Source organism: Vulpes vulpes, chromosome 12 (assembly GCF_048418805.1).
Source record: "Vulpes vulpes isolate BD-2025 chromosome 12, VulVul3, whole genome shotgun sequence".
Lineage (NCBI taxonomy): Eukaryota > Metazoa > Chordata > Mammalia > Carnivora > Canidae > Vulpes > Vulpes vulpes.
This window is the reverse complement of record NC_132791.1, coordinates 81485379-81499754: the sequence shown is the minus strand read 5'-3', so window position 1 is coordinate 81499754 and position 14376 is coordinate 81485379. Positions and strand designations below refer to the sequence as shown.

At 39.9% G+C, this 14376-nt stretch overlaps 1 protein-coding gene across 11 annotated transcripts in view; it reads left to right on the top strand.

Moving 5' to 3' along the window:
- CDKAL1 (CDKAL1 threonylcarbamoyladenosine tRNA methylthiotransferase) overlaps positions 1-14376 on the top strand; it is a 641987-nt gene that overhangs the window by 609975 nt on the left and 17636 nt on the right. For all 11 annotated transcript variants that reach the window (XM_072729035.1, XM_025999312.2, XM_025999311.2 and 8 more), the window contains one exon: positions 569-733. In XM_072729035.1, the coding sequence (XP_072585136.1) occupies positions 569-733 (165 nt within the window). The remainder of the gene's footprint in view (positions 1-568; positions 734-14376) is intronic.

Sequence of the window (14376 nt, the reverse complement as noted above, 5' to 3'; positions counted from 1 at the left end):
TTCTTCTGACAGCTGACTTGGCAGGTATTAAAAGTATAAGGCTTTCATCAGAGTTGTCTCAGTTTTCTTCATTGCCTGGGACAGCCGAGAGCAGAATATCAAAGGCCTGTCCAGAAGTGACTGGCTGATGGCTGGGGGCTTCCCCGGGTCTGCCTGCCACATGCCTCTGGACAGCAGGCGTCCGGCCATCAAAGAGCATTGTCTCCAGGCCCGTAGCTCCTCCTAGAAATGCCTTCCCAGCCTACAGGATCTCCAGATCCTTGAGCAGCTGGAAGGTAGAGCCGGCTGAGGGTTGGATCTCAGAACAGAAGAAAAGATACTAAGGGACAACTGGAGAAATCTGAATAAAGGATGGACTTCAGTGAATAGAAATAGCTCCATATTGGTTCATGAGTTGTGACAAACATATCATACTCGTGTAGGATATTCATAACTAGGGAAACTGGGCACGAGGTATCCAGGAAGCCTCTGCTTTCTTTGCAGTAATTCTATAAATCTAAAACTGTGTTCTAAAATTGAAAGTTTATTATTTTTCTTAAATTAAGCCTTTTGAAAATGTCTTTTAAAGGTTTTAGTGCCAAAGAACCCCACATTCATGGGGAAAATGATCGAAGTGGACATTTACGAATCCGGCAAACATTTTATGAAAGGGCAGCCAGTATCAGACGCCAAAGTATACACGCCATCCATCAGCAAACCATTAGCAAAGGGAGAAGTCTCAGGTTTAACAGAGGTGAGTAAAAGATGCTTTTCTCTCTACCCTTCTGCTAAAACAGCAGCTGTGGAAGCACAGTGATTCCAGACCGTGCTTCTGTTATCATTTATAGTTCCCTTTTTATGTATGCATGAGGCTTTAATCCCTTCTGACAGATTGCAATCTGAATTAGAAAGATGCATTTTTGCTGATGCCTTAGGTTTGCTTCTCTGCCTGTAGAGGGAATAAGGTGTCCCTGCTTCATTGCTAGAAGCAGAGGGCAAAAGGCATTATTTTCAGGTGTAAGATTGAACACTGAACATCATCTGATCTCGTATGTTTCTGTGTCAGTAGATCCCAAGGGAAGGGGGGCGGAAAGGAAAGGAAGATTCCCTTGTTTTACAAAGCTGCTTATAATATAGTAAAACCTACAGTTAAACATGCACTACTACAGCGTGGCAGTGTGGGCGGTTGGGTGCCTTTCTCTAGGGCGTTCATTGAATATTCTGCTTTAGTCATGTGGAGTGAAAATTAAACAATTTTTTTTTTCTCCCTCTAAAAAAGTAACCTGACCCTTCTTTTATACCTTGGTGTAAATATGGCTGTTTGCCAACCTCTCTCTTACATTTCATTGAGCTACAGTTGTAAAAGCTGATGGAGTGTGAAATGAAAATGTGTATCACATTTCTAAGCATCATTTGATGGCCTTTCTCCAACACAATTGTTAAGCACTCCAAAAAAAAAAAAAAAGAAGTCTGCAGCAATGACTTCACATACGGAAAAAAGAGAAGCGATATTTATCTTGCCGCACAGTTCCACAATTGTTTAAATATATGTATTATCTTTCTGCTCAAAATAAATTGCAGGGGCATGTTAATTAAACTTTGAGCAGAGTGACAAAGAGGGTCCTGTTATCTATGTTCTCACTTACTGTGGTGATGGACTCTGGTGTCCAAACATGAGTGACACCCCTCACGAGCCCGACAGGTGCATGTGAAGAATCTGTGCGCATGGCCATCTGACCGATAGCCTTTGTCAAAACCCTGCCAACTGTGTGCCGTCCTGCTCCACCAGGAGTGAACCCTAATACTTGAGAAGCATAATCATTAATGTTTTGCTGTCATTAAAAAAAAAAAAAAACTTGAGGTTTGGGATGAATGACCAGGAAGGAACAATAGAATTCAGAATTTAAATTCTGTTGCTTGAGATTTGACTTTTGATGTGTTAGCGGATACTTTAGAGATTTTTAAAGGAAGTTGGCTTTTTGTTGTTGCTGTTTGTTTTTCTACAGAGTATGTATTACAAGATTGGCTTTAAGTTGCTGCAGTGAAGAGGATTTCAGAGCAAATGGCAGTAGTGTGCAAATTATTATTTCACAGATTGAATTTCTTCCATGTAGGTCTATTGGAGAAGGATAACATTTTGAAACATTACCATAAGCAAAGGGAAACGATACCCTTCTGTTGATTCCTTAATAATACTGTTGCTACAAGGGCAGCCCCATTTAAATTCCGGGGGGCAGCCTCTTCCCTCTCCATTCCTCCCTCCTTCAGCCTAGAAAACGTGTTGTCATCTCTTGTGCCACCAGCCTTCCTCCACATTGGGCTGTCCCAGATCCTAGGTAAGATGAGGAAAGGGTCACTTGTGTTCTGGCCCTCCTGGGTTTCTAGGAGGAGTCTTACTACACTCATGATGCCAAAGGGTTAGGGTCATCAATTCAGATATTTGCATCAAGGGAAAAATCAGACAAGTCTTCCATCACCGTTTGTGACTTCCTATTGTTAATGAGCCTAGCTTTACACTTCATTACTTGTCAGCTTTTAAAGATATGCTGCATTCAGGGTCGAAAAATCTTCTTCAATGAATTTATCCTGCGGTTAAAAATCTTTTTGCTGATGATAGAAGCCAAAATAAATTAAACAGGAAGAGAACAGCTTCCATCTTTATAGAATGGAGAAGTAGATGGTAGAGGTAATCCTGTCTCAGATACTAGAAGCGTGACCTGGGGGCAGACAGACCTGAGTTTGCATCTGGAGTTGTCCGTTTAGCCTAACCATGCAACTCCAGAGCTTAACTTACTCTTAATTATCATGGAAATAATAATGTCTATCTCCTAGGATAATTGAAAGGAGCCTGTTTGGTAGTTCCTAGAACATAGTGAACAGCTACCAAGTGGTTGTTTCTCCTTTCCCTTAAATCTAGTTGTATCTAGAAGGAGCAGACCCTGAAGATGACCTGGTACCAACAGTTGTGGCTGTGTTAATTGTTTTAGCCATCATCATGCAGTATGCGCTGTACGGGAGTAAGCCTAGGGTGTGGATTTCTGTATTATGATAATTTGTTCAGGGCTAGAGGACCAGTTCCATCGGAATGTGTTTCTGCATTTTGTCGGCTTTTCCTTAGTTTTTTTTCTAGAATATTGACCTCCCCTCTACACTTTGTAAAGAAATCTGAAAAGTTCAGAGCATGTAAAGCAAAATATGGTGTTAAAAAATTATTGTCCATGATAAATGCATTCATTACCCTCATTGAGAATTTTGTGATTATTCTGTAGGTATTTAGCCCTATGCTACTTTAGAGTTATCTTGTCTCACTTTAGGCCCTGTTGACATATTCTGATAAAACTGGTAAGTGGTACAACAGGCTGGGTGGGCATCATGAGATCCAGATTATAGCATTCTGGCATTTGCAGTAACAGACTTTGTGACCTTGTGTATATCACTTAGGTTCCCCAAACATCAGTTGTCTCTGAGATCCTGTGATTGAAATATTTTGACAAAAATGGATTGAATGCCTACCCTGTAGCAGGACTTTGAATTCTATAAATATTAATAGACATCAGGCCTTGTTATTTTCAGATAATAATAGGTAAATGCCCACAACATGATGGAAAAGAAAAGCAATAATAAAGCCAGAAGGCTACTATCTTCTACGAAATTATATGCTAGTGAAAACAGCACATAGTAACATCTTTTTATGGTTATTCCTGTCTTCTTTTCAGTTTGGTTGGAGGAATAGAGGATTGGAAGAAGGGAGCAAGAGGAAAGAGCCAAAATTAGTCTGTTTTTAGGGGAAAGGGGTACAAAATGCCACCTGTAAGCTAATAGGGAACATTTCTGAGTAAGTGTCATTTTAAGGATAATTAATTTCAGAAAACGGTTATGTAATAAACAGTAGAAGACCTCACGAGTTCAAAGGGATAAATATAAATCAAAGAAAGGGGGAGATTATGAGCTTTTATATGGAAAGTATCAGGGGGCTTTGTTCTTAGGAGGAAGCAAGGGACACAGATTTTCATATATGTTCTCAGATAATAATTCTCAAATGTAGTCTCCAGTCTCCAAGTTAACAAATCTAGGAACTTGTTAAAAAGGCAAATCATTGGGATTCAAACTGGACATGATTCAGAAACACTGAGAGCAAGATGCAGTAACCGGTTTTCTTAATAAGTTTTCTGGGTAATACTGATGCATGCTGAAGTTTGAAAACCACTCTTCTAAGAAAATGATTCTCAAGTGAGAATGTTTGCTATTTATAAAAACAGTTTTTAATAGTGTTATAATGCCAAATTTTCACACCTCCAACTTCAGAAAGTAGCATGAGACAAGCATCCCCTTGGATGGTGGAGACCATCTCATCTATGTATTAATAATTCTTCATAAGTGGGCTGTAAAAACGATTGCAGGAATGTGCAGAAGTTGCATACGTGTGGGGAGGAGGTATTTAGCAAGAGGGGCCAGAGGCATCGGAACTGTTAGAAGAAGCACACTTTTAGGATTTTGAAGAGCTGTGATGTTTTTGCCTTGCCCCCTCATGGAGCCCAAATTTGAACATACCCTGTTCAATATGATGATCATATTATACAGTTGAAGTTTCCTTAGAAAATTGCTATGCCATCCATTTCACTCAAAGAAAACCTGTACCAAATTCATGACCATTTGATAATATGAGAAATTAACCTGAGAGCTGTCATCAAAGATTGGGATCGATGAGTTATTTTGTTTCAACTCTGTTACGGGAATGTTATATTACAGCATATTTCAAGCATAATACAAAAAAGTAGAAGAGTATAATACCCTCACATATACCCATCACCCACCTTTAACACCCATAACTTCTTTCTTTCACACTGAAAATCCCAGTTCCCAGTCACCCAACATCAGTACTCACAAGCTTTGTCCTGTAGTACTCACATAACTAACAATAACCATATCAACACTACCACCAACAGTGTGATTACTGAATACAGAGTTTAGTTGTGGTGGTGGTGGTGATGGTAGTGGTGGTGGTTTTGCAGTTGTTTTTGTTCCTGGGTATATCCTTCGAGGGATGTACAGGTAAATAGTGGTTTCAGAATGTGCTGAAATCATTCCTCTCTGTACAGCTATACCAACACATGACTCTTCTGTTAGCATTTGTTCCACTTTGTTTTCAATTTTTTGGAATTTTAAAAATTTAATTTTGTTTCAGAATTATGTAAAATATTTTACAAAATCAAATCTACAGAAGTATGTTCTGAGAAGTTCACCTTCTGTCTTCTCTACCCTGTTTCTTTTCTTACCTATTTAAAGAATTTTGTTTGTTTTTGTGTTCAGCTTATTCTCCCAATGGTTTACTTTAACAATATAAACAAATACATGTACATATTTTTTGTCACCTCCTTCCTAGATAAATCGTAGACACTTTTGCCATTTTTCACTTGACAGTGTATCTTGACAGTTACTGCCTCACAGTACATAAAAATTCAATGAATGTTTTTAATGATTTTTGTTAGGCTTTTAAATTAAAATACATGCATCTAAGTTGAATAATATCACCCTGTATGAAACCCAACATCTTTTTGGTCAAAGAAAAGATAGACGGAATTACCTCACAGCATTAAGGTGGACAGAGAACCAGTAGGCCAGTCAGAGGTTAGGAGTGGTCAGCCATAGAAGCACAACAAACTGCAGAAGCCAACAGTGGTTATGAACACCTGCATCCAGAAGAGAGGATGCTTTGGCCATTGGAGCTCAAGAACTCTGAAGACCTTCCCTATTTGGAAATGAATGCACCTTGTTACCTTAGCCTAGTACCATCATACATTGGATTCACTTACTTCCCTTTGTTGAGTCCATGCTTACCAGTCAGGCTTGTGATTATAATTTGCCTTCCTATGCATATCTGCCTACAGGAAGAAAATAGATTCTTTCAGCCCGCTATAAGTGTGCTGTTAATAAATCGGCATTCTGGTTTTGTATGCTGGTCTCCTTTGTCCTCTCTGTATGGTCTTTTCTGTAGGTGAAGGACAGTTTCTGAGCTTTCAAGGTTGTGAGCCAAGCCCTGGGCCCCATTAAATTCCCCAAAGTAACAAATGCCGCCTCATGTGACCTCTCAAGAGGTGTCACGGGATTTTTCTTCTCTTAGTACCCATTCTGTCATTGGCTAATATCCCATGCCTACTGCTATGACTCAAAGCCAACTTCCATGGAATGCTTATTATAGGCCAAGTGCTATGCCAAATATCTTACATGCATTCACTGATAACCCTCTGAGGAAGGTACTGTTAGTATTCTTCTTTCACAGATAAGGGAACTGAGCATCAGTAACTCAGTAAAGAACTGAAGTCACAAAATCAGAAGGTGGGAGAGGCAAGCCAGGATTTATATGCAATTCTTATCAACTTTCAAGCCTGTGTTCTTGTTTGTGAATTGTGGTAACATATACATAAATCTTACCATCTTAACCATTTTGAAGTGTACAGTTCAGAAATGTAAAAAGTACTATACATTCACATTAATGTGTGACAAATCTCCATAACATCTTTCATCCTGTAAAGCTGAAACTCTTTTCCAGTTAAGCAACTCTTCATTCACCTGTCCCCCAGCCCTTAGCAACCACAGTTCTCTTTTCTGTCTCCGGGAAGTTGACTACTCTGGATACCTCATAGAGGAACAATCATACAGTATCTGTGTTTTTTTTAATTTCACCCAGCCTAGGATCCTCAAGGTTCATCTACATTATACCATGTATCACAGTTTCCTTCCTTTAGAAGGCTGAACAATATTCCATTTTATGTATCCACCACACTTTATCTATCCATTTATCTGTCAGTGAATACTGGGGTTGCTTCCACGTTTTTGGCTATTGTGAATAATGCTGGTATGAATATGGTTGTACAAATACTTCTTTGAGACCTTGCTTTCTCTTAAGTATATACCCAGAAGTGGAATTACTATAGCATATGGCAGTTTAATATTTTTAGGAATCACCAAAAATGTTTTCCACAGCAACTATATCATTTCATATTCCCAGCAACAGTACACAAGCCTTCCCATTTCTCCACATCTTCACCAACACTTGGTATTTTCTGGTTTTTTTATAGTGGCCATCCTAATAGGCGTGAGGTCAGGCCTGTGTTTTTTTTTTAGACCAGGCATATACGACCTTTCCCTTTGGAGTTGCAAGAGTCTTGCTGATAACTTCAGGATATTAGTTTTCTTCTATATACCAGTGTGGGCTTATGCTGGATCCAGAGAGAGAGAGAGAAAATGATGAGAAAATGGGCAGTATTAACTATCTTCTCTGTGTTTTGTGAAAAGTGGCGTTGGAGTTATCAGCCTGTGTTAGGAAGACAGGAGAATATGAACACTACCACTGCTTGATCAAAGCTAACTAGTTTTACTTCTGATATTTTTTCTCCTTTTGTGGGCCATGTTCTAACAAATCACTTGAATCCTACTATTTCTACAATAGATATTTAAGTCAGAGCTATTTTGTGCCTGAATCAGAAGAAAATTCTCTTCTGATTCTAAACTTATTAAGCAGTGAGTTTTCCAAAATATTTCTCTTTTTGAGTTTATTCCTAGTAGGAAAGCGTTACCTTATTATTGTTGGGTTTTGGGTTTTTTTTTTTTTTTTTTAGGATTTTATTTATTTATTCATGAGAGACACAGAGAGGCAGAGACATAAGCACAGGGAGAAGCAGGCTCCCTGTGGGGAACCTGATGCAGGACTTGATCCCAGGACCCCAGGATCATGATCTGAGCCAAAGGCAGATGCTTAACCACTGAGCCATCCAGGTACCCTAAAAGGGTTGCTTTAAAGAAAGAAGAGGTAGGGTGGCTTTGTGAAAAGAGCTTGAGATTTCGAGTCTCTCATGTTTGGGTTCAAATTGGAATTACACTTTCCTCTGGTCTTGGACAACTTCCTTGAATCACAGTTTTCATTTGTAAAATGGAGGATTAAACTAAAGAGGATTTAATCCTTTAGAGAGGATTAAATTACTTATTGTGGACAAAGTGCCTGGTGCATCATAGGTATATTAATCTTTGATAAAGGGATTCAGGAAGTATAGTTCTAAAAATCAGTGATTTCCTGGCTCTTAATTTTTTTTTTAACTTCAGTTTTTTCTTAAAAGGTACTTGACTTCCATTGGCTTTCACTGTGTAACATTGTAGAGCAGTTAACAATGCTTCTGGATTCTGATGACATGGGTCTGAATCTTTGTTTCACACTTAAAAGAAATGTATGACCTTGGGTAAACTACTCTGCCTCTCTCCACCTCCGCTCTCTCCTCTGTAAATATGAATAACAATAGTACCTACTTCATAGGATTACATGAAAATGGCTTAATGGTCTATAAAGGTTGGCCACTCTTAGTATTATTACTAATTTGTGATACATGCCAAGCAGTGAAGCAGAAAGGGTTAAAAATTGCCCAACCTTTTGTCATTTCAAGCGTTGTCATCGGGATTCCTGGGTGGCACAGTCAGTTGAGCATCCACCTCTTGGTTTCGGCTCAGGTCATGTTCTTGGGGTCATGAGATCGAGCCCGGCACTAGCTTCTTTGCTCAGCGAGGAGTGTGCTTAAGATTCCTTCTCCTTCTACCCCTCCCCACTGTGCATGCCATGCAAGCACACACACTCGCTATCTCTCAAACAAATCTTTAAAAAAAAAGTTGTCATCATCAACTGTTGATTTCATACAAAATGGCAGATGAAAACAGATAAACTTGAGGCTCTTCCACATAAGGAGAATAACAAATTAGCAGAAAGAGACTTAGTAGCAATTTAATAGCATTTGACCATGCTTCCCAACAGATGTTTCTTTCTCTTTATGCTGCTTTTTAAAGGAGAATATTCTAGAATGGAGAGCTGGACCTCCCATTCTGTTTCTCACAAGCAAGGGGCAGGCTACCCTTAGGGTGCCTGGCTACACCTGTTTCTCATGTGTTGAGACTTTGATCCCAACAATGGATTCACTTGAGCAGTTAGATAGCTCGGCACCCACACAGCTGGCTGCACGTGGAAAGGAAGCAGAGGTTTTAAAGGGTGCCATGGTTTGCCTTCATTACCGGACAAAGGGCCAGCAGGATATTCAGGTGTGCTGAGTTTTATGTACAAACTATACGATATTTTCAGAGCTTTGACCCTTACAAAAGCACCGTTACAGTGCTTTCCTCTCCATCTAACATTCATTTCCAAAACCACTGAAGTGAAAGGGTCCATTAGTTCAGGGCCAGATTTGAAAGCACATGGAAACTGCATTCATGAGGTTAAGAAATGGCTTAATAATTAAGTTAAAACAGTTGAAAGTGGATCTAATTTCAAACAGATCAGCTAACCGTGTTAGAAGCAAATGAGGGTGTGTTCCTTCCTATTTTCCTTCCACTCCTGAGATATTAGCTCCAACTCCAAGCAGTTTTTTTAGTTTCTTTTTTTTCTCTTTAAACTTTATGTAAAATTGACTTCTTCATTGCCCCTGTGTTCAATTGGTGTCACGCACAATGAGAACCATAATCCATTTAACATTTAGTCCATTTCTTTCTTTCATACTGCACCTAATTAGTTTCTTTTGCCCACCCGGCAGGAAGTAATTGGGTTTCACCATCTAGATACATAGATCTTATTCTATGCTACTGAGCTATGTATTTTATCGGGCATTACAGGTAAACTAGTGTGATTATGTCAGTTCAAAATATGCTTAGTGTGTTCGTGGTACCTTTTGTGTACCTGCTCCTGTACCATCCAAAGTATCGTGAGAGCCACCTGATGCTCAACAATTAGCTTTCATCCCACTTGCATCGCTACTTGTGCAACCACTGACAATAATTTTCCTCCTCCTGAGGCTTGTCGCTGGGACATGCTGAGGGGAATCACATGCGTCAAGGAACTAATTGTGCCTTCATAATAATAATAGCTCCCATCCACTGAGCCTCTACTATGGGCATGGTGTTGAGGCTTTTTACCTGGATTTCCTCAGTGCAGTATTCTAGCCTAGACCAGGGCAACTAGAGCACAGGAATTAGAACGCATGGACAATGCTGTGGGCACTCACGGAGCAGCATCAGGGAGGACTGGAATAGGTGCTGTCCTTCCCTCTAGACCCGTTGTCCACACTGCGGGAAGGAGTAGAAGGCAGAGCAGACTTGAGGTCAGAGGCATGGGCATACTCCCAGAGCAAGGAAGGAAAAAGACTGGGTCCCCTAAGACTCGATTATTCATACATACGTCATGTGGGTGATGCCCAGCTTCTTATGGTGTGTTTCAGCACTTACTCACTATAGTGTTATCTAGGCACTGGGCCAAATGTCGGAGATAGAATTAACATATGTGATCCTGGCCTCTGAGGAGATTTTAGTCTGGGTGTTCTTCTGGTAATACTGCTGTTCTCTTGATGACCCTTGTAGGCAGGGATTAGGGTGGGGGCGGGTCTTAGATAGGTATGTGATTGCTCTCAGGGTTAAAGTTTTATGCGTGATTTTTACCAAGTCTAAAATGAGTCCATTGAAAACAAAAGGTAATCTTTATCATAAAAACACCAAATAGAAAAAGCTTGCTTATGGAAACCAAAGTGGTGTCTCAGCAACCCCCAGTATGAGAGGTCATCCAAGCCCAATCTCCTATCCCTACCAACTGGGAGGAGGGAGACTCCTGGAGAGGATTATCTCCTGTGATGATGGGAACTCTGTTGTCCTGAATTGCACTTTCATGCTCTCACTTTGACAACATGACTCTTCCTTTAGACGTCTTTCCTCTTTTCCTCCATCAACAGTTACCAATGTCAGGCATGGCCATAGGCTTCAGTTTGCCTGAGACAGTCTCGTTTTTTATCCGTTGTCCTGATGTAATTAATAATGGTGCCTTTTTGTTGACTCTTCACCATATCCTGGTTTGGATGATGCATTATGCAGTCATCCCATCAGTTTCTAAAGTGGACACAGCACTTTGCTAAGCACTGCTTGGGACACAGAAATCTGAGATGTGGTTCTTGCCCTCAGGACAAGAAATTCTAGTTGGGAAGAGAAGATATGTGTGTTTGAAACAAAATGTGTAATAGAGCAAGTGCTCAATGAGAAATTGGAAGATAGGAAACCTCTAAAGATTTGAGGTATCAAGGGATGTGTGGTCAGGGTTCTTTGTAGACAACAGAAAAGTGTTCATCTAGTGTAAACAGCAAAGGGTTAACCAAGGGGTACAGTTCACAGAACTGTTCACAGGGCTGGTGAGTAGAAGCTCCTGGTAAAACGTGCTGTCTCTGCCCCACCCTACACCACAGAGACGGCCTCATCTGCTTCCTTACGACTTTATCCACAATCCATGTCTCACTGCATGGCCTCTGAGTGTGGAACCTGGGTCTGCCTCAAGCCTGCACCCAGCAACAAAGGAGGATGGGAGATGTTCTTTGGAATCTGTACTGTAAGGAAGGCAGAATTTCCAGTGTGGAGACCGAGCAGTGTGAAGACACTACACAAACAGTTTCCACTGCAGAGGGTTTCGTGGGTGTGCTGGGGTTAGAACTGGCCTTGGAGGGTGGAAGGAAAGGGCCTCGTAAGGCAAGCAAAGAAAGACATTTTTCTCAGTGAGAAAGGAACACAAGTCTAATGACAGAAAGCACGGGAATAAATCTGGCCTTACTTGGGCGTCTATAAGCAGATGTAAGCAGGTGGGAGGCATGAGAAATGGAATCCACTCTGAAGAGTGAGAGCTCTGGACTTGGAAATCAAATAGAACTTCTACCTAATGTGTGAGATATACATTAGACTTAGCGGCAGTAACACATGAAGTCTGAAATCTCGGGCTTCACTACCAAAGTTCTATTTCCTGTACACACTATAACACATCTCATATCCTGTAGTGGGCCAAGTGGAATCAGGGATGGTCCATACCACCCAGTCCCTCAGGGACCCAGGCTGATGACCCTCCCTCAGCACAAGAGTGGCAGATCCACATCCATTGACCAGAATATGCAACAAATATGTATCGAGCACCAATTACGAGTCACATACTGTGCTAGGATTTGGGGCTGCTGGTGAATAGGACAGATAGGGTGGCCCAGTACTCCTGAGTTTGTTGAATGAACTTGGTTTTCAGTGACGTGCAGGATGGAATGGATAGTTTCTCTGCCAGAGGCAGAGAAGTTAAGAATAAATCTATTACTTCAACTTAGGATATTAGTATATTCTTCAACGGCTAAAAAAGAAAAAAATCATAGTCAAGCTACACAACCTGTTCTTTGAAGTCATTTGACATCTTGATAAGCAGATTGCAAAAGCCCCTTTTTTAAATTGATAATAATCTTGCAAATTTAAATTCTTTTCATGGAAACTGTAAGGATGAGTACTTTAGAGCTGGGATGCTTCTAACTATAAATTTGAGTTTTCTTCCCTTTTCCCCTCTAATGATAAAACTGACAGCCTGTTTCTCCTGTCATACTCAAGAATATTGACTTTGAAATGTGCCTCAAATAATAGGACTATGGATATTTCTGTTTTCCAATGTAGTTTGCAGTGTTTTAAATGGAAAGGGTTTTGGAGAAATAAATTTTCTCCTGCCCCTCTGCCTCCCCAGTGCAGTTCTATAAAATTACTGAGAAACATAAATATTCAAGCCATGTGTCAAGTCAACAGTTATCTGGTAGGAAGTCAACCCAAAAAAATGGGATGCCCTTCAGATTTGCTACCACTTGAGAGAGAAAGCAAAGGACCACACAAAGAATTGTAGATGTACTTTATCAAGATTAGCATGTTCCTTCCAGAAACTCTTGGCCTCGAGGGCTTCTTTCTTACAGATGTCCATTTTGAAAGATAGAGTATCTCTTTAGCATATGAGCTTTGGAGTCATACTATGTGGATTTGGACTCTTGGCTCTATTCCTTATTAACTGTATGATCTTTGATCACTTACCTTCTCTTGGTATGTTTCCTCTTTTATAAATTGGGGATAATAGAATCTATTTGACAGGGTGATTTTGACAAATGAGGTAATGCATGGGAAGCACTTAGAGCATTACCTGGCACATAGGAAGTGATCAATGAATATGTGGTATGAAATTGGGGGCATGATGATTGTCCGTGAAGATTTATCTGGGCCTAGTTAATCAAGATGCTAATGATATTGTGTCCATGGGCATAGGTTATGTTTTGCACAAATCACATATATACCACGAGAAGAGGATTTAATCATTGTTTTTTTCAGGTACATATATCACCAGCAAGAGCATTTGTAAAGTCTAGTTGCCTAAAATAAACATTCATGTTCATGATTTAAGTCCCCTTTTTCACTGACTTTGAGTGGCTATTTCTTTTCTATTATCCCTTCAGATGAGGTCAGTTCCTGTGAACAATCACAGAACATCTATGGTACAGGACAGTGTTATTTGCTACAGATCTTTTTCTTTTAGATATTCTTGTAGAAGGTAATTTCCTGTTCTGTGTTGTACTATATTATCTGAAAATAAACACAATCTGCCTAATTGGTCTCCCTGTTTCTACCCTCTATATAAATCAGATCGTGTCTCCCTTATGTTTAAAACCATCAAGGATTCCATATGACCCAGCATATGTACCCAAAAACTGAAAGCAGACACTCAAGCCAATACTTCTACACCAATATTCATAGCAGCATTCTTCTTTGTCATAGCAGCATTATTCGCAATAATGATAAAGGGGAAAGAACCCAAATGTCAATCAGCAAATGAATGGATACACAAAATGTGATACATACATAAAGTGGAATTTGACTCATCCATAAGAGGAAATGAATTTTTGATATATACTACCATATGAGTGATCCTTGAAAACATTATGCTAAGTGAAATAAGCCAGGCACAAAAGGAGAAATATATGATTCCACTTATATGAAAGACTTAAAATAGGCAAATTTTATAGAAGCAGAAAGTAGATTAGAGGTTATCTGGGGCTAGAGGTAGAGATGGGGAGTTACTTCTTATTGGTTACAGAGTCTCTGGAGTAGAGTAATGAAAAAGTTTTAGAAACAGTGGTGATGGTTGTACAACATGACAAATATAATTCATGCTGATGAATTAAGCACTTGAGAATGAGTAAAACTGTGAATATTATGTTATATATACCTATACCTTAACATAATAAAAACATTTTTTTTTAAATGTTGAGTTTCCTCATGCTTACAGAGGAAAGCCTTCAAGGCCTACCATCTTTGTGCCACCATTGCCTCTCTGACATCATCATTGACCTGTCTAGCCCCATATTGGTCTCCATACTGCTCCTTGAGTGTGAGCACACCAGCTAAACTCCCTCAGGGTTGGCCTGTCCACATGCCAGGCCCTTTGCTTGGAACATGCTTCTCTTAGATGCTCATGTGGCACATTTGTCATTTCCTTCATTCAAGTATCTGCTGAAATTCCTCCTTGTCAGCGAATCCTTCCTGATTAGCTCTCTA